The 19,956-nt window shown below is 43.9% G+C and overlaps 2 protein-coding genes across 5 annotated transcripts in view; one reads left to right on the top strand and one right to left on the bottom strand.

Moving 5' to 3' along the window:
• Window positions 1-4,758, bottom strand: part of ARMC6 (armadillo repeat containing 6) — a 71,736-nt gene extending 66,978 nt beyond the window's left edge. For 2 of the 3 annotated variants that reach the window (XM_033954291.1, XM_033954293.1), the window contains exon 1: window positions 3,112-4,592. The gene's annotated coding sequence lies outside the window, so the exon portion shown is untranslated. The other variant, XM_033954292.1, reaches the window with a different exon arrangement.
• The window catches only part of LOC117364740 (SURP and G-patch domain-containing protein 2-like), a 140,755-nt gene continuing 125,429 nt past the window's right edge, over window positions 4,631-19,956 (top strand). The window contains exons 1-4 of one of the 2 annotated variants that reach the window (XM_033954290.1): window positions 4,631-4,781; window positions 5,359-5,491; window positions 10,471-11,796; window positions 12,261-12,369. In XM_033954290.1, coding sequence (XP_033810181.1) covers window positions 5,359-5,491; window positions 10,471-11,796; window positions 12,261-12,369 — 1,568 coding nt within the window. In that variant the 5' untranslated portion in view covers window positions 4,631-4,781. Of the gene's footprint in view, window positions 4,782-5,358; window positions 5,492-10,470; window positions 11,797-12,260; window positions 12,370-19,956 lie in introns of those variants that run through there. The other variant, XM_033954289.1, reaches the window with a different exon arrangement.

Genomic DNA, 19,956 nt, shown 5'->3' with positions numbered 1-19,956 from the left:
ATACAGTGGGTTGATAATACAATTTGCTGAAGGCCACGGTCTTGTAAAAATGAAAGAAAAATCTCTATTTTCAATGGATATTAAATAATAGTGTTGTCATTCTCTAATAAATATGGAGAAGGTTGTAGTACTTCATGGTAGTTTACATATAATTAGGGTAAACTTAAGATCTAACTTTTTTCTGTGGGGAAAGAATGCTTAATATATAATGCCTTAATGTGGCAGCCCATAGGAACTGAATGGGCTGCGTCACATTTGCCACATGGGAAGCGTTACAACAGCTTTGTAAAAGGAGCCCTAGGTTTGTACCGAAGGCAACAGAGTTGAAGTAACTTGCCCAAAATAACAAGGAGCATAGGTAGCCTCCCTGGTTTCCCTGCCTGCCTCTAAGCACTAGACTTTCTATCAGGTTTCTAAAGGATTGTTACCATATTAATCCCAGGAAAGAAACATTAGTATAGATTTTTTTTTTTTTTTTTTACTTCTTAATAGATAACTTCTAGACATGTAACCATGTTAGAGTGGCATGACAAAACTAACACATTTGAAGTATAAGAGGCATCTAATAAATTAATTGAGTGCCCATGGGTTGGATCCAAAAGTGACAAATTGGGTCAGGAACTTGTTGAGTGGAAGGCGACAGGGTAGTGGTCAAAGGAGAGCACTCTAAGGATAGAGATGTTACCAGTGGTGTACTTCAAGGTACGAGGGCCTTGAAGGCCGGAAGAACGAGGGAACGAGAAAGAAGGAAAAAGAAAGATAAAAAAGAACGAGGGAACGAGAAAGAAGGAAAAAGAAAGATAAAAAAGAACGAGGGAATGAGAAAGTGTGAAAAAGAAAGATAAAAAAGAACGAGGGAACGAGAAAGTAGGAAAAAGAAAGATAAAAAAGAACGAGGGAACGAGAAAGTGTGAAAAAGAACGAGGGAACGAGAAAGAAGGAAAAAGAAAGATAAAAAAGAACGAGGGAACGAGAAAGTGTGAAAAAGAAAGATAAAAAAGAACGAGGGAACGAGAAAGAAGGAAAAAGAAAGATAAAAAAGAACGAGGTGCAGAGGCCCATCTAACCACAACTCATCGGTGGAGGGATCCGGGAGGTGTGGGGAGAGGAGGAGAGATGCCGGCGAGGCGGAGAGTAATCTGCGCCAGCTGACTTCATACAGGATGTGCCTCTCGCCATGAGAGGCACGTCCTGTAGGCAGGCAGCCGGTGTGGACGCGTGTTGCGGCACCCTAGAAATCTCCGGAGGCACACAGTTTGCAATATACTGCACTAGGCTATTCCAGGGACCTGCTTGCTGCCATTATATCTACAGTTGTCATAGAGCCTGGTATGTACTCTTTACTTTCACTTCTTAAGGAGATTTAAGGGGGTCAACTACCACCGTGGAATTAAGGGGAAAGGTCATGCCTTTATACCTCCAGTGGTCATCTGGTTAGTTTGGACACCTTTTTGGCACTTACAGGTCCTTTTACTAAGGCACGCTAGTGCATCTTAGAGCGTGATATAATGGATGTGTTAGTAAGCATTAGCATTTAGTGTGCGCTAATATTTAGCGCATGCTAAGACGCACTAGTGTGCCATGCCTTAGTAAAAAGACCCCTTAGTCATTACTGAAACAAGTCTAGCCCAAAAACATCCTATTTTTTGCCCTATATGTTTTTGTGTTCCATTATCGCAGAAAAACATCCAAATTTTAAGCTTGCTTTAGTCCTGCCCAAAACATGCCTCCAACATTTCCCCTTCAGATAGATAAACGGCAAAGAAAAATAGCTTAAACTGAGTTTCATAAATAGTAATTTGGATGTTTTTGGAAAAAAAAAAAAAAAAGTGGCTGCTACTTTGTGCCATTTTTTGGATGTGTTTCTGTTTTGAAAATGAACCCTTAAATATATTAAAAATAGACAATAAAACGAACAAAACAAACATCAAATCTTCAATCATTAAATAATTCCCCCACCCCTCCCTGATCATTAAATATGACTAAATAAACCTCAACCAAGCATCAACTATACAAGCCTCAACCTCACCTAAACCCTTAACCCTTTCAGGACCAAGGGACATATTTGTCCCATAACTTTAAAATCCTATAAATTTTGATTGGGATAGTCTACAGTTCTAAATTTGATATGTACGGATTCCATATGATACTGCCTTTATGTAAACAAACTGGTTCCGACATTCATTCATTAGCGTCGTTGCCAGATTGACGAGAAGATTCACTTGCCACACTGTCCATAAGCCAGAAGTTTGATTTAAAAAAAAAAAAAAATGATATTTCACAAAAAAAATCAATTTTTTGGCATCTGCAAGCCCTTTTTACCATAAAAATGTCGTCAAAACCACAAAAATTGGCCTACGATCCTTATGGTCCTGAAAGTGTTAAAAAGGCATATGCATAAATCCATGACTTGTTTGTTATTGGTAGTTGATTATTGTTATGTGCTATAAAGTAAATGAGTTTGCCCAATTGAACTTTAAATGTAACAGCATCACTCCCTCCCTCCTGCAGTCCAGCATGTCTTCACCCCCCCAGGCAACCTTTCAAACTTGTCTTTACCTATAGAGGTCATAGTCAGAGGCAGAGGCAGTAGCAGTAGTTGCAATTTATACATGCAACCAACATTCAACCTCAAAACGTTTTTCCTGCAGCCCTACCAGAAACAGGAAGTTGCATCAGAAGGGGTGGGACGCAACAAAGTGCAAGCTCTAGGGCTGGCTGCAAGCAGTATGTAAGGATTGCTGCTGATAATGGCAACCTCTACATGCACTTTTATAAATGACCCCTCAAAATGTGCTCCTAGGAGAAGGACCTTAGACATCTAGCCAATCAGGACCTTAGTAGGAAGGGCCTTGGATACTTTGGCCAATTAGGTCTTAGGCCCCTCTCAGTGCATCCCAGGGTGCACTGGGAAGGCCCCATTTTGAAGCGGTGAGCCTGCTGGTAAGAGGGAATAAGCATTCCTTTTGCCGGTCTTTGTTCCAGTCAAGGTACAGGGATGGGGGATTGTGGCTGTTCAGGCCACCAACCCAACGCAGTCATTTTTTGTCACGTGGAGCAGGCATGGAGAAAATGTGGGGGATGGGTAAGGGTTACAATTGGAAGTCTTACCTTTGGGACTCTCAATCTCAGATGATGCTGACTCCGCTCACCTCCGTTTCCAACCCAGGCAGGCAGCAACTTCGGGCTCGAGCTCTAACTGTGACCTGGCTCTGAATCTCCAACAATCATCCTGCTTGCCACTCCTAATCGCCACTGCAGTCCACAGCAACTACAACCCACACTAAATAGCTTTCAAAAATGTGTGTGGCAGCGACGATTGATCCCCTCTTGCTTATGTCACAGCTTGGGAGGAGAAGAATAGTGGATACCCAATTGGTAGCCCTTCTCTTCCAAAGTTGCACTTCAGGGGGAGGAGTCGAGAGGAGGATGAGCTGCCGAGACTCAGAGGAGAGCCACGGTAAAAGATAGGGGGGAGTTTTTTTTACTGCGGGGACAAAGATGTTCACCGCTCCCATGGGCGGTGAGAAGATTTGTTACCGTTCCTGCGGTGAAGCAGGCACTAGTGTTTCCGTTGCTGCGGTGTTTGAGTATGAGAAGACATTCTGCCTCAGAAAAGCCTGGGGAGTGATAAAACAGCCTGTATCTTCTGACTGGAGTCCAATCCCCTATGTGGGACAGGATGCTGGACCCTCCCTAAAGCCTGCATGCAGCATGAAGGGAGAAGAGCAGTCAGCCTCGATCCTGGAAAAATTGACACAGAGCTGCAGACAAAACCTGGGGTGAGCTACTCAAGCCCACTGCGGATGAACCAGCAGGGCGAACGAGCTCCTAAGGTGGAATCCCTGAGCTTCCTAGCTGACAAAGAGCTCCTACAACCTCTTGCTGTAAGATAACAGACTGAGGAGTTCAGGAACAGCCCAGAGTGTAAGGGGGGAGTAGCCTAGATATGCAAATTTGGGTTCCTACAGATCTTTGTTAGTAGGATAATTACCCATTCACTAGTCAAGACTGACAGTCATCTTTCTAGAAACAGCAAATTACAAAGCCCTTCCTTAAACTCAGCTAGCACAAACAGCAGTAGCAGTATAACGGTAAGTGCAGATTGCAAAAGGAAATTACACCCAAGCAGCACCGGGGCCCGTTTATAAGCGCCCTGTCTTCTAAGGTGACATCCTCTGCTACTCTCCTTAATCTGAACTTTTGTCAATGGCAGATACCAACCCGGCTAAAGGGGCCTTGTTGAACCAAAATAATTCCCACCCTCTACCTGTAAAAAAAAGATAATTTTTTCTAAAGGGTCTTCATTTCTCAGTTCTTAATTCTCGAGGACTACCGACGGGCCAGGTTTTCTGGAAATCCCAAATAAACATTCATAAGAGAGATCTACATTCCTACTGTTTCCACTGCACGCAAATTTCTCTCAAATTCTGAATCATTAGGGTTGTCTTGAAGACCTGGCCTGCTGGTGGCAAGTGGAAGTGAACCAAAGCTAGCATACAGTATTCGATCAATGCTGTAGCAACCGTGCCATTACTAGCGATTTTTTAAAACCCAAAACCTGAATCGAAAGACAGTAAGAATGGGAGGACCGTGACCTTCAAATCAGCCGCCACTCGCTAAGCGGCCCTGAGCACGTAAATCTATCTTCCGCAGTACATCGCGTGGACTCTGTCTTTTACACCTTCCAAGCTCGCCTCCCTTGCCGGAAGTAACGTCAATTCTGCACTTCCGGTCCCGCTCTGGCTTGCTTTCTTTCTTTCGTCTAGCGGGCGTTTGAGGTAGGTGCGTTATGGTAGGTAGGAGGCGCAGGGAAAAAAAAAGAGAGGGCAATGTGGTAGAGAAGGTTTGCGGGAAAGAGATGGGTAGTTGAAGAGTAGAGAGATAGGCACAGAGAGGAGGGAAAGGGAAGCCAGAGAGAGAAGGGAGGCCCGCTCTTAGGCTAGGCCTAGAGATGAGGCCTAGGCCGCGGCACCGCGTGGCCTTTGTTTTTTTTTTTATAGTGGGCAGCTGGTGGAACGAGATGAAGCGAAACGGTAAAGGTGGGCTAAATACTTAAGAGGGGTAAAAAGCCGTTCGGTAGCAAAAGCTTAGCGAGTGATGGTAGCTAACGTACGGTTACCTAGGACTGCGTGAGAGGCGGGGGTGGTGGCAGATTGTATGCTATAGGAAAAACATGGAATTAATTTAGTATAGGGAGCGTAGAGAAAAGCCCATATGTGGCTTGCTTACACGATAGCGAGAGCGAGAGAAGCTCTTGCTTGAGGGGCGCAGGTAATATGCTTATTTTCTTTGTTAAAAGGGAGAAAAAAAAGCATCTCCTCTTCATATACTTACCACTGTTCTTATTGATAACAGATGAGAAAGATGGCAGCGGCTAGAAGAATCACGCGTGATACCTTCGATGCAGTGGTGCAGGAAAAAATGAAAAAATATCGTATGAATCGGGATGACGCTATTGATGAAACCATAGAGCAATTCCAGTTGCAAGGTAATACAGTCAAGGAGAGTTCAGCGTTGTACCGAGCTTACAAACGCAAATGCCTGTATTGTCACGTACAAAAATATCTTGAAGTGTTTTCTGAAAGCAAAATGCAGGCTTACTTGGGGATACTTCCAGGCCCTGGTATGCAAAATAGGTGTATGTGTAATTACGAACTAACAGTAACTGGGGGAGAAAACCTCGGCTGTTGTTCAAGAGTGATACCTGATGTCCACATTAATGATTCATGTTATGCAAGCTGTGCAGTTTTTTCATCCCTGGCAAGGGCTTGTCGCTGTGGTTGAACTTGGCTAGGGTGGGGGAAATATAAAAATTAGTTGTAAATGCAGGTCCTGTTTACTTGAGCTGGAACAACAAAAAATAGTTGGATAAAAAAATTGTGGCGGTCGTTCTGTTTCTAAAGCAACCTGAGAAACACTTCCAAATAGTTGTACAACAAAAATTACTTTAGCAGCTATTGTGATTTATAAATGTGTTGTCATTGGATTATTCTACCAGATGAAAATTTGATCATCTTTCAATTCAAACACTAGATGATGATAGTAATACTATTTGTGTTTACACATCTCAAAAGAAAATGATTAAAAAGCTTCTCTACCCAACTGATGGAGCAAGATCTTACAAGTTAGAGGTTATGTAGGTATGTCTAAAATTCCCAGTATTTAATAGTGATATGGATAGGTGGAGGAGTAGCCTAATGGTTGGTGCAGTGACCTGAGATCCTGGGGAATTGTGTTCAATTCCCATTGCAGCTCCTTGAGACCCTGGGTAAGTCATTTAACCCTCCGTTGCCTCAGATACAAAAAACTTAGATTGTGAACCCTCTAGAGACAGAGAAAGTACAGGCAGTCCCCTGATTAAGAACAAGTTATGTTTTTAAAGCTGTTCTTAAGTCGGATTTGTATGTAACTCAGATTTTAAGGTTCTTGCTGTTTACCTCTGCTTCCAGCTGACAAAAGGGCAAACTGTCCCTACCAGTGTTCCCTCTAAGGTACAGCATGCACAACTACACACTGTTCTTAATGTGGCCATGCTACAGGAGAAGTGTAGGAGTCTATAACACTGGAAATACTGCTCAGTGAAATCAAATGAAGCTGCAACTGTGTTCTTAAGTACGAGTCATACTTAAATCGGGTGGCTGTAACTCGGGGACTGCCTATACCTACATATAATGTGTACAGCTAGTAAGTGAATGGGACTTGTATACCCCCTTTTTGTGGTTGTACATTCAAATTGGTTTACATATATACAGGTATTTATTTTGTACCCAGGTTAATGGAGGATTAATTGACTTACCTAGGAGCAAGGAGCACCACTGCAATTTGTGTGCTGAGGCAGCAGTTATACCACTAGGCCACTCCTATAGAAGTAATTAGGGGGAGTAATGCTGATGACAAGTGCATATTGATTGAATACTTACTTGCCTTATGGAAAAGCAAGGGTGTTTTTAAAATCATTTCTCAGCCTGGTAAAAAAAGAAAAAAATCTCATTGGCTTAATTATTGTTACATTCTGATAAAGATTGTTGCCATATTTTAAGCAGTCCCTTTTTGCCAAGATCAAACCTATGGTCTGTTATTAAGTGAGGATATTTCCATATTAGGATGAGAATGATACAGGACAGAAGTTAATGCATTCCTCCTCATCACTTCGCCCTGAAATTGGGCAGATTGAAGCTCCCATCATAAGTTAACGATAAGAGACTTAAGGAAAAGAAGGAAGACAAAACTAAGGGAAAAGACCTGGAGGCTTGTACTAAATGACATCAGATGTAAGCATTTTCAGGAGTAATTAAAGAACAGATATTGAAAGGCATTACTTAAGCTGCATTTAGTGGGGATGGATATGTGTGTAGAGACTTTAGAACCAGGGCTATGGAGTTGGAGTCGAGGAGTCAGAGATATTTTTTGGTACCTGGAGTTGGAGTCGATAAAAATGTACTGACTCCTGATAAATTTAAGTTATTATTAAAAAAACACAGCAAGTTCAAATGTCCCATTTCACAAACAATAGACATAATTAACACATTGTTTGTGGGCATTTCTCGCCGATTACACCGAAAAGCGGGCAAATTTTTAAAATGTTGCACAGGAAATTACATTTCATGTAAAATAGCTGTAAGTTATGAACCATTGCTTATTTTTTAATAAAAGTTTGTTTATTTTCTTATATTGAATTCTTTATTATAATTTGAACACATTTTTAAAATTATTTTGTTATACACAATTACAACATTCAAGGTTAATTTCAAAATTTAAAAAAAACTTATACTGAAGAAATTTAAGGAAAGACAACTGAATTTACTGCTATTTTATTTACATTTTTGATTTCCCTTCCAACCCTAATTCCACGAATCATCATGTATCTCTTTACCGCCTAATATCTAACGATAGATAATGCATAATTTTTAATTCACCGAATAGCTGTTTATGCTTTTTTTCGCATCCCAGCACTAATTTGTAGAAACTGAGTTTTGTCGGCTCTCTAGTGTTAGATAGTATGTGAAAAACGTGTTTACTCATTTCCCGCCAACAATGTGTTAAGTACTTCTCTGATGTAAGAATAAAACCCAGTGCATAGTTGTATTTCTAAAAGTGTAACATTCGGAATCGTAGTCATGAGTGCCAGAAACTTCGGAGTCGAAGGATTTATCTACCGACTCCACAGCCCTGTTTAGAACTGTACTGGGTCAGACCAATGGTCCCTCTAGCCCAGTGTTTCTTAACTTCTTCAAGTCAAGTACCCTCTAAGGCTAACAAATATCAACTGAATACTCCCACCCAAGCTCTGCCCCCACCCCCATAATAATTATGCTCCCTGTCCATCTCTTCCTCTCTCCATGAGTCCAACACTTTCTGCCTCCTGCCTGCTTTCTCTTTCTTCTCACGCCTTCCCTCAAGTGTGACTTCCCTCCTTCCCACCCCCAGTCCATCTCTCCCCAACGCCACTCACATGTTCTCTCACCATGCCCTATTTCTCCTCATCAATCTCACTCATCCTGCAACAATTTTCCTTCATTCCCTCCCCCCATTTCCACTCCCTTCCCTTTCCCTCTCCCCTCCTTAGCGGCAGCTCACAGCGTGCTTTTAACTTTCCCACGCAGCTGCCACTAGTGTTAGTTTAGCCACGGTTCCATCAGGTAGCCTCGGGGCCTTTGCTAGGCCGGACCACCTCCAATGATGCAACTTCTTCTTTCGTAGGAGGTGGTCTGGCCTAGCAAAGGCCCAGAGGCTGCCTGATTGAACCGTGGCTAAACTAACGCTAGTGGCAGCTTCTTGGGTAAGTTAAAAGCACGCAGTGAGCTATTGCTAGGGAGAGATACTGCTGAGCCAGCAATTCCATCAGGCAGCCTCAGGGCCTTTGCTAGACTGGCTCCTCCGATGATGCAACTTCCTCTTTCGTCAGAGGCGGGCTGGCCAACAAAGGTCACACAGTGAGCTGCTGCTGCTGTTCATGGAGGGAGGGGGCTGGGGAGAGAAGACGAGGAAGGCGGGAGATAAGCAATGGCAGGTGGAAGGGAGACATACAGCGCCGGTGCTGAGTAAATGTGACGGAAGAAAGCAGTTGGGAGACGTACAACACCAGCGGCAAGTATAAGTGACGGAAAAAGAAGTTGGGAGACACTGATCTAGCCCTGGTTACAATACTAGCCAATCCAGGTCATAGTTACCTGGCAGAAACCTAAATTCTTTCACATATGCTTAATGTTGGGTTTACATAGATTACATGTTTAATCTATATCTATATTCAGCAGTTACACATCACATTGGGAATAAACAGTATATCTTTAATTAACATCATTTAAGACTTCAGCGGCATCACTCAGAGCTCAAAATTTTTTCCACTAGCTTTATGTGTTAGCCTCCTCATCAGTCCTTTTCAATTGAATGCATATATAAAGTAACATATGTTCTTAAATATTTTAAAATCTTTCTTCTACTTACCTTTCAATGCTGTCTATTGACCAGCATATGTTTCGCTACTAGGGCTTTCTCAAGGACATCCCTATTCCTGCCAATTGCCCAGGGATTATGGTGCGATCAACAGCAGTAGGGATGTCCTTAAGAAAGCCCTAGTGGCGAAACATGTTACATTTTCCCCTGTCCAATGGACAGCATTGAAAGATAATTTGCAGAAAGCCTTTAAGATATTTAAGAGTATATATGCATTCAATTGAAAATGTTTATTAAAGGACTGATGAGGAGGCTAGCACATAAAGCTTAGAGCAGTGAAAAATTGTTGAGCTCTGAGTGGTGCTGCTGAGGTCCTAAATAATAATATGTTAATTGAAGATAATATATTCCTGAAGTGATGTGTGACTGTTGAATATTTTGAGGTTGACTTGAGGGAATGAACATTTCTGTATGGATTGAAGGGATTTGTAATCTATATCCATAGAATAATGATAGCATTATCACCTGTTTAGTGCAAAAATAGCTGATTTTAATGGGGAGGAGGGGGGAAACAGATTTTGGTGGTGCTTATATTCATTGGCATTGAGTGACCCAAGAATGGGCCTAAAAAATTGCACAAAAAATATTTTGTGATCAAGTGCACACAGATTCATGGGGGAAACTTCAGTTAGGAAAGTTTCTCCAATTTTAGTTTTTTCTGGAGAACCCTAATGCCCAAGTGGTTCCGGGAACTCTCATAGTGTCAAGAACTGAGAAGGGGCACACTCAAAGCACTGCTTACATGCCACCAGGAGCTGGTATGGTAGAACAACTTTCTTGTATTCCTGCACACCTCTGATGCACAACCAAGCCTCACTGGCCCTGATGTATGTGGGATCTGAACATTGTACTGGCATATTAAATATATTTCTAAATGTTTCATACAGTTTATCAACTTTTGATAGTCACTACAAGACAAACAATCGCAACAGATTGGGGGAAATGCTGTAAATCCCTTGTAGCCTCAAATAACATTTTCCTTTTTTCTTTCTGTTTTTGTTTTAAATAAATTAGTGCCTCCACCCAGGCCAGCTCCACGACCACCGTTGAAAAGATACGAAGAAGATTTTGAAGACGATGGTAGATATGAGAGCCACCCACGTGGTGCCAGCAGAAAATGGAAGGATGAGTTGAGAGAAGATTTCCCAGGACCTTCTTTTGCCCCAAGAGAGTATGATCGGAAATGGACAGAGCGCAGACGAACTCGCAGCCCTTTTAGAAGTGATGAGCATTACTATGAAGGGGTTGGGCACCCAAGGTCTCGGGACCGGGATCTTGGCTTTGTTCACTCACGGTCTCGTGATACCTCCTGGTCTCGAAAGGGTGATTTTGACCGCCTAGAACTTGATGAGTTTGGCTCTTCTGAAATGTATGATGACCTGCAAGATTATGATTCTGATTACTTGGAACATCCAGTGCCACCATCAAAATTCAGAGGTCGAGACGCTAAAGTCAAAGTGATGATGCCTCCACGGGGACATGGCGGTGTAAAACCAGGGCTGACAAGGGGTGCTGTAGCATGGAAGCCAAAAAAGCCTGTACCTATACCTAAAAAAATGCCACAGAAAGGGCCACAATTCCTCTTGTTGGATGAATCTGATGTCTTCTCAAAATTTAGCAATCAGATTGTCAAATGGGCTGGATTTGACACAATGAAAGATGATGATATTTTTATGGAGCAATGTGATGCACTCTTTCAAGCAGAAACAGAGGCTTGTGCCAAAATGCTAGCCTCCTTCAAATGTGCCCTTAAACAAGGGCATCGTGATTACATTTTCTTCTGTGTTCAGAATTTAAATCACCCAGCGTTAAAGAGTCCCAAATTAGATAATGAGTTTCTCAACCTTCTCATTGATAAAGGCATTATAAAAACCAAGAACTGTTTCTTTGAAATAATCAAGCCATTTGACAAATACCTGATGAACATTCAGGAACGCCTTCTGAAGAGTGTGATCCCTTTGCTAATGGCTTGTAATGCATACGAGGTGGATGTCAAAGCAGGTGGTCTTGTCAGTCCAGTGGAATTGTCCAATGCTCTAGAAAAAAGCGTATCACTGTGTCGTAAGTCCCTGGTGCTTCTTGGCCAAACTTTCTCCATAACATCATCTTACAGACAAGAAAAAATACTGGAAGCTGTGGGCCTGCAAGAGATGGCTCCAAATCCCACAGGCTTTCCAAATCTTGACGATTGCTTTTTGTTTGGAAGAGAGTACATGGCATATCTTAAACGCTGGCTGGAGAAAAGTGGTTATCCAATCCAGTTGCAGAAACGGTATCAGCGGCTTGCAGAGAACAAAGCAGGACTAAAACTAAAGGCTAAATCACAGGCTGAAGTTTTAGGTAAATTGTTTAGTATTTATTATGTGAATTTTATGTGTGCGTGCATGCATTTCACAGTGCAAGTTGGTTAAATTTGCTGATTGCATCGTTGGTTATGCTTAACTCTATGCTTAAACAAATTGTTTGTGTAATGCTTTGTTTACTTAACATCTCTCACTTTGTTCACAAAACCTAAGGCAACTTGCACTTCAAAAGAAGAGTATAACAATAGTGGTATGCCTCCCTCTTTTAAATATACATATCACCATCTCTAACTTAACAAGGTGATTCTAACTATACTAATTCCAGCAGTGTGTTCCATTTTCCGCCCTGTGTTATAGAGCAGCCACTGTTCTGATGACATGACGCTCTTATTTTTGGATTGCCTTGTTTGTAGTGTGTGTTCTCTCCTAAATAGTGCTGAGGCCTTAACTCCCAAGGAAATAGAATTATATAATCAAGTTGCTATTGTCATTTTTGTGCAGGTGTACAACCTGCAGATCCTAAAGTTATTGAGACGATTGATCAGCTAGTGGAGTATACAAACAAAAATGAGAAAGCGAAAGCTGATGAGAAAGAGAAGCCACCTTTTTGGTAAGTTAGTCATTTATTTTTCTTGTTTCCTTAAAAGGTGTGTCTGAGCAGCCAATGTGGTTGATTCAGTGATGATATTGACCAAGTTCCTTGGAGTAAGGGGACAAGGTTCTAACTGAAAAAAAAGACATGGTGAGGGGGACTACATTTCAGACTGCAAATTGATGATTAATAGAGCAATTCTATAACTGAAGAACTCTGTCCTGTGCTCACAATTCAGAGAGATATTGCTGTAGCATCAGATTGCAAGGGAAGCTTGTGGCAAACAGAACTGAGTAGGGATTTCCTCATAGAACATGCCATTCACTTAATGAAATAGAAGTTGCAGGAGAAACAGGCAATCCCTTCTGCTTCCTCTTTTAAACAGATGTTTACTCCTGAGGGAATTCTGTGCAAAATATTTTTGAAAATTCTGCATAGTTTATTTGTAGTCTCTCTTGCACAGAAGTTCCCCTCATAAGACCTGAAATTCCCTCATGTTTTTCCCTTCTCAGGATCCCGATGCCACAATTCCCTCCCTCTTAACTCCCAGCAAGACTACTAATTCTGTAGATCTCTAGAGTCTTCACTGCATTCAATATATCACTTCATTCATTTTTTCTCTTCCTTTCTCTAGCTATCATTGTATCTCTCCCTCCCCAACCAGTGGTACGCTCTCAGCTTGTTCTGCCAGCATTCTTCACTCCCAGGGCACAATTTTGCCTTGCTCTATTCCCCTATGCTCACCCTTCTCTTTGTGAAACCTCAGACTGTTCTCTTGGTGCTGGACTGCCCCTGGAAGTCTCAGCAGCAATTTTCGTTGCTGACAGAGCATGGGCAGGAGTGAGTAGGATTGCTCCTTCCCCAGTGCTGCCGTTAGACAACCGGTTTGCTTTCTCACAGGGTAAGAACTTGTAGGAATTGTTGACACGATTGCAGTTCCTCAGTCATCTGGTTGACTATTCCCCTGAAGAGGTTGGGCACAGACGATGAGATAAATGTTCTGCATGTAGTCATGCCATGGAGGTCAAATCTATCAGACACCCTCAGTTGCAGTACAAATACAAGTTGAGAGCCAAGGCAGACTTCAATACGGCAGGAGTCATGTACCTCATAAGATGCCCATGTCCCTTATTATATGTGGAGCTGACAATCAGACTGATTAAAACCAGAATCATTGAGCAAGATTCATAAGGATGATATGATGGCCCCGCTTACTCACATAGACAAAGCACATGGTACTGCAGAGTTGGACTTCGTGGTGCTGGAAGCACCATTTATGGGGCAAGGAAGAAATGTGGAAGCGGGAACAGCAGTGGATCTACAATTGACAATGTCCCTGCTCAACCTTAACTATGAGGTCGAGTGAAGGGCTTTTTTGCATTAGTCTCTTTACGATTTTCTGTTTTTTGTTTGGATTTGAGAAGTTTCTTCTCACTTATGTTTTTGAATTTCTCGGGGTTTTATGACTTCATTTCCAGTTTAGCAACATAAGATCAGCAAAGGAGTTTGGTGGTCAGTTTTTCAAGAAAGAACCTTATGTTAATTTCAAATAATTTCAAATAACTGAGGAGTGTGTGGCGCAGTGGTTGGAGCTACAGCCTTAGCACCCTGGGGTTGTGGGTTCAAATCCTGCGCTGCTCCCTGTGACCCTGGACAAGTCACTTAATCCTCCAAAGCCCCAGGTATGTTAGATAGATTGTGAGCCCACCAGGACAGATAGGGAAAATGCTTGAGTACCTGATTGTAAAACCGCTTAGATAACCTTGATAGGCGGTATATAAAAACTTAGTAAAAATTAAAAAAAACAAAAAACTAAACATTTTTATCCCAGAATAAGAAGGTGTCATCATTCACGGAGCCCCAGTATGGACACATTAAAAGTGCATCGCCATTTTAAAATTTCAGAATGTTCACGATAGCCCACACCGCGCATGCGCAAGTGCCTTCCTGCCCGATGTAGGCACGCAGCTCCTCAGTCCTTAGTCTTCCGCAGAGCTATGAAGTCACGTTTCATAACATTGTTAGAAATTTTTCCTTGTCTTTCCGCTCTTGCGTTCTTTTTAGTATGTTTTCATTCTTTTATTTAAAAAAAAAAAACCCCAGACAGTTCATTTTTTTATTTTTTTTGCCGTCCGCGGGTTTTGTCCCTGTGGGGCTTTGACGCTCATCTCAGCCATCGAGTTCAATTGGCTGAGGCAGTGGTGTTCCCGTCGATGTCGCGCCCGCTGACAGGTTTTAAAAAGTGCCTCCAGTGTTAGCGCACTATATATTTGATGGACCCTCACAGTTGGTGCCTCCAGTCTTTGGGTCTGGAACACCATGTCCAGTCATGTACACGTTGCTCTTCTCTTCAAAAGCGTACCATTAGAAATCGTATTCTGTATCGCTTGATAGACTGGTATAGTTCCTTATGGGTGGGTATTATACCTCACTGCTACCAGCAGGTGGAGACTGAGATAAAAACTTGTATATCAGTACAGCTTCCCCTCTACTAATCCAGTCTTCCTCAGTCTCCGATAGCAGGTGGTAAGACTAATTTTGGCTCCCCTCTTAGCCCTGTTGGAACTTTGTTTTTGGACTCCTGGTTCCCCTTTCGTGCTGGATAGAGCTTGGACGGGTCTTGTTTGAGGATCCGTCCGACCTTGGAGGTGTTAAATCAGGGGTCTTGTGCTGGGTCCCTTCCTCCACCGCCCCATGTTTTTGTAAAGGTGCCTCAGCCGGCTGCCTGGCCCCCTGGTTGGTTAGCCCTCCAGCTTTGAGAGCCGTGGAGTCTGTTTTGTAAAAAACAAAAAAATCCCCAAACTAACTGGCACTTTTCTTGTAGCTAGGGTGGTTTTCAGCACAATGAGCACTTTTAAAGGGAAAAAGTGCTCATTGTGCTCCAGATGTGAGGTACTCGTGGCCGGCCTGTGCAAGTGTTGTGGAGAAGCCTCGTCGGCAGCGGATGCTGGTGGCCAGGCACCCCGCCGCATGTACCTCACGAGTTGGGTTTGGATTGACGCCCACGCGGAGGGTTCCCCAGCCGCCGACGGTCAGGGAGAAAAGGATTCCAGAATGGCTGGGGATTCCCTTTTCGCATCGGTTCCTCAGCCTCAATGTTGGGAAAGTTCAAGGCTTTTCAGATGCGGCAGGCCACAGGAGCTCTGATTTTGGCAGTTTCAGGTCCAGTTTCGGCAGGAACCTCCTCCTTCATTTCCGTTACCTCAGGTGACCTTCCCCCTGTTCTGAAATACAGGGGTAAGGTATGGCAGGGTCCCCTGCTGGGGCAGGGAGTCCCTTGGGGCCGTCAGGGGTTTTTCCCCCTGAATTTTTGTTAGTACTTTGTAAATCTTATGTGCTGGCGGCAGGAGGTTCCATGTCCACTCGCAGGGGGGGGGGGGTGTTCCCTCGACATCTTCCCCGGCGTGGCCCCACACAGCGGCGGTTTTTCCCCCCTCTACTCTCTCATCCAAACACCCGAGGGTCTCTTGGGAAGAGCAGTTTTACCCAGAGGAGCAAGATGACATTGATGAGGACCTGGACCCTTGGGGAGATTTCCAGGGGCCGGATTCCACCAGCGAGGAGTTCAAGCACCCCCCAAGCTGGCGCAGATACTTCTGTGGTGTGCATTTTTCAGCGGGAAAAACCTTCATGAGTTACTTCTGCAGGTCTCCTCGGTTCTGCACTTTGAGGACACCATGTCGGAGCCCCCGCATAGGGTAGAAACATAGAAACATGACGGCAGAAAAGGGCTACAGCCCATCAAGTCTGCCCACTCCATTTACCCACCCTATTAAGTCTGAGTGCTAATGACTTAATTCCTTAACTCGACCGTCGTAGGGATCCCATGTGGATGTCCCATTTATTCTTAAAGTCGAGCACACTGGTGGCCCTGATCACCTGCACCGGAAGTTTGTTCCAGTGATCTATCACCCTTTCTGTGAAGAAATACTTCCTGATGTCACCACTAAATTTCCCTCCTCTGAGTTTGAGCGGGTGCCCCCTTGTGACCGAGGGTCCCTTGGGAAAGAATATATCGTTTTCCACCTCTACACGACCTGTGACTTGCTTAAGGGGATCCGCTCTGCTTTCCACTCTTTTCCTATGCATCAGGATATTTGGGATATTATGCTCACACAGTGGCAGGTGCCGGAAGCCCCTTTTTGTTTACGCGCTCTGTTGCCTGCCTGTATTCCATTCCTGAAGGGGATAGGGACACTTTGAAGTCCCCCGTAGTGGACACAGTGGTCTCAGCCATTTCTAAGAGGCAGACAGTGCCTGTTGACACTTGTGGCCATCAGGTCCATGAGGGGCTGAACCCAAGACTGCACTATCAACTGAAAGGCCACAGGGCTTAGACACCACTCTCCGGGATCCAGCACGTGACGACTGAGGAAGTCCGCCTGAACATTCTCCACTCTGGCTATGTGAGAGGACGAGATGTGCTGAAGGTGTGACTCTGCCCAGACCATGAGCAGAGCCGCCTCCTGCACTACCCGAGTGCTCTTGGTGTCTCCCTGATGATTGACATAGGCCACAGCTGTAGCATTCTCCGACAGAACCTTGACCAACATGCCCATCAGAAAGGACTGGAAGGCTAGCAATGCCAGACGGATGGCTCTGGTCTCCAAGACAATGATCGACCAAGAAGCCTCCTCCGTGGACCAGGTGTCCTGAGCTGAGTGACCTAGACACTGAGCTCCCCAACCGAGAATACTGGCATCTGTGAGCAGCACCATCCACTGCAGTTGAGCCAGATTCACCCCTTGTACAAGATGGGGGATCTGGAGCCAACAAAGATTGCCCCGAGCTAAGCCCACCTCTGAAGAAGAGCATACTGAAGAGGACGCATGTGGGCCCGCAACCACCCCACGACAATCGAGAGAAGCTGCCATCGACCCCAAGACTTAGAGGAAATCCTGCTCCTGAAGACACCGGGACACCATAAGTAGGCGAATCTGAGATTGCAATTTGTTTACCTGGGCCTCTGGAAGGAAGACCTTCCCCAAGGAGGTGTCGAACAGCACCCCTAGATATTCCAAGCTCTGAAATGGAGACAACCGGCTCTTAGCAAGTTGACTACCCATCCCAGCGACTGTAGAAACCCCACCACCCAAGCCGTGACCCAGGTGCTCTCCTGGAATGACTTGGCCTGAATCAACCAGTCGTTCAGGTAGGGATATTCATACTACTTTGGTATTGCGACCTAGCTTTTGAAAAGTCATGGCTGACATGTAAGAGTTATGCGAAGCAATTTGTTTCTTCTCTTATCCAGGCGATATAGACGTCTTCACCTGTGGCTTCTGCTTCCTTTTGGAGGTTTTTCCATTCTTGGGTACTTCTCAACATTTGCACCCTTCCAGAGTTCTTTTTTGGCACAAGTGTATTGCCAAGGGCTTAGCGTTCAATTCCCTTCAGCTTCAAGTGCCATTCTTAGCTTGTTACAAGGGCTAGGTATATTGCTCTTCGATTACTTCTCAGCTTCATGTAGTTCAGTTCCTAAACGGAGTACGGTATATTCGTACACCTCTTAGAAAACCCTGTCCAGAGTACAGTCTTTCTTTGAAGTTTACCGAAGGCTTCATTTCATCTTTGCCTTTTGAGACTCTAAAGGGCTGTGCCTTTGAACACGGGGTTTCTTGTGGCCATGGCTTCAGCTCGGTGGTTTTCTGAGTTGCAGGCCTTGTTTGGCGGGGATTCCTATTTCTGATTTACAAAATCTGGGGTGTCAGTTCGGATGGTACCACAATTTCTTTCTAAGGAGGTGTCATCCTTTCTTTTATGACACTCACTTTTCCTTCCTTCTTACTGGGAGGAGAAATGGGGAGACTTGCTTTTATTCACTGCATTTTTTGAAAGTGCGTAGCTTTCTCCATGAGCTAGGTTTCTAACGACTTTTAGTTGTTTAGATCACCTTTTTGTATTCTTCACCAGATGCCTCAAACGTATGGCGGCGTCCAAGGCCTCCATCGCTCGATGAGTCCAGGAGGACATTCTTTACGCTTGCTTGATGGCAGGGAAACGGTTGGTGAAATAACTTCATGACCATTCTGCCAGAACAATGGCTATTTCTTGGACTCGGTCCAGAGGTATTTTCCTTGGAGGAGTTTTGTCTCGTGCCTACTTGGTCTTCCGAGAGTGCTTTCTCTCAGCATTACTGGATGGATGTGGGGGCGCATGCGGTAGATGCGTTTAGTGCTTCGGTTGTTGCGGAGGCGGCGTTTGCTTCCCACCCAGATTGAGAATTGCTTTGCTACATCCCATTGGTCTCTAGATTCATCTGCTGCTGTTGCTAAGGAAGAAAAAATTATGTTCTTACCTGTTAATTTTCTTTCCTTTAGACGCAGCAGATGAATCCAGAGCCCCACCCTTTCTGGATATTGTCTGTCGGTTTTTTCTTTTCCAACTTTCGAAGATTGTTATTAATGATGGTTGTATTCTGTATTATTGCCTTTTGAGATTTGTTATGGGAAAGAAGTTTTTTTACATGCTATGCCTATTGATGGTTACGGATGCTTGGGCAAGGAGCTACACTGGAGATACAGGAGGAGTGCCAGCCAATAGGACCACCTGTTAATCAGTTTCTCTATCTCCGCCTGCTGGTAGATGTGTGCTGTCCCATTGGTCTCTGGATTCATCTGCTGCGTCTAAAGGAAAGAAAATTAACAGGTAAGAACATAATTTTTCCCTCTCTCACTGTTCACCATCTTTCTTTCATTCCCTCTGTGGGTGCATCTCTCCCACTCTTTCTACTGCCACATCCAACACCTCTCTCTCTCTTATCCTCTGGACCATGTGCAGCATCTTTGGCCCTTCCCTACCAGCCCTGTGCTTAATATTTCTCCATATATCAACCCTCTCCAGCACCATGCCAAATCTCTCCTCCATTCCTTCCACCACTGTGCCCTACATTCTTCGCTCTTGCATCCTTTTCCATCTGGTCCTACTTTGTCTTTCCTTCACAACATACAATATTTCTCACTCACTCCTCTACAACACCATGCCCAACAATTCTCCCTTTCTTTCCCCATGTGCACCATCTATTTCTCTCCTGCTCCCCACAACCCATATCCAAACATTCTCCCTTTCTCGTCCCATCCCCAGCCCATTGCAGCATCTTTTTATTCAGGCTGCTGGTGGCTGATCCGGAAGACTTCCCTCTGTTACATTTTGTATCAGGGCTCACTCGGACTTTGTGACTGCAGCCCCAGAATGTATGTGACCTTAGATGCATATCTATTAACAGCCCACTAGGTGACAATCCCAACTGTACCTTTTGCAACTCAATATAGGGTGGTGGCCTACAATTTGAGCAGCTTTGCCACAAATGCTCCATTTTCTTTTTTTAAAAGCATTAAGTTATCAAGTTGATTTACCGGTATATCTTTTAGAGGTCCTTGCATTGGTTGTCTTAAAATTCTTACTCAGTGTAGGCCTTTTTCTGTTGCAGGGCCACACTTGCAGAATTCTTTGCTTTTAGCATTGCACTTGCATGTAATTTTTTTTTCAGAAAAATACTCTATGCCTTTGTGGAGACTTAATGGGAATTCTAGGTTCAATGACAGTTGTACCCAGAAGCCAAAACAGAGCCAATGTATGTGTGTATGTGTGTGGTGGTGGTGGTGG

Source organism: Geotrypetes seraphini, chromosome 8 (assembly GCF_902459505.1).
Source record: "Geotrypetes seraphini chromosome 8, aGeoSer1.1, whole genome shotgun sequence".
Taxonomy (NCBI): domain Eukaryota; kingdom Metazoa; phylum Chordata; class Amphibia; order Gymnophiona; family Dermophiidae; genus Geotrypetes; species Geotrypetes seraphini.
The sequence above is the reverse complement of the archived record's forward strand: the minus strand, read 5'-3'. Positions and strand labels throughout refer to the sequence as shown.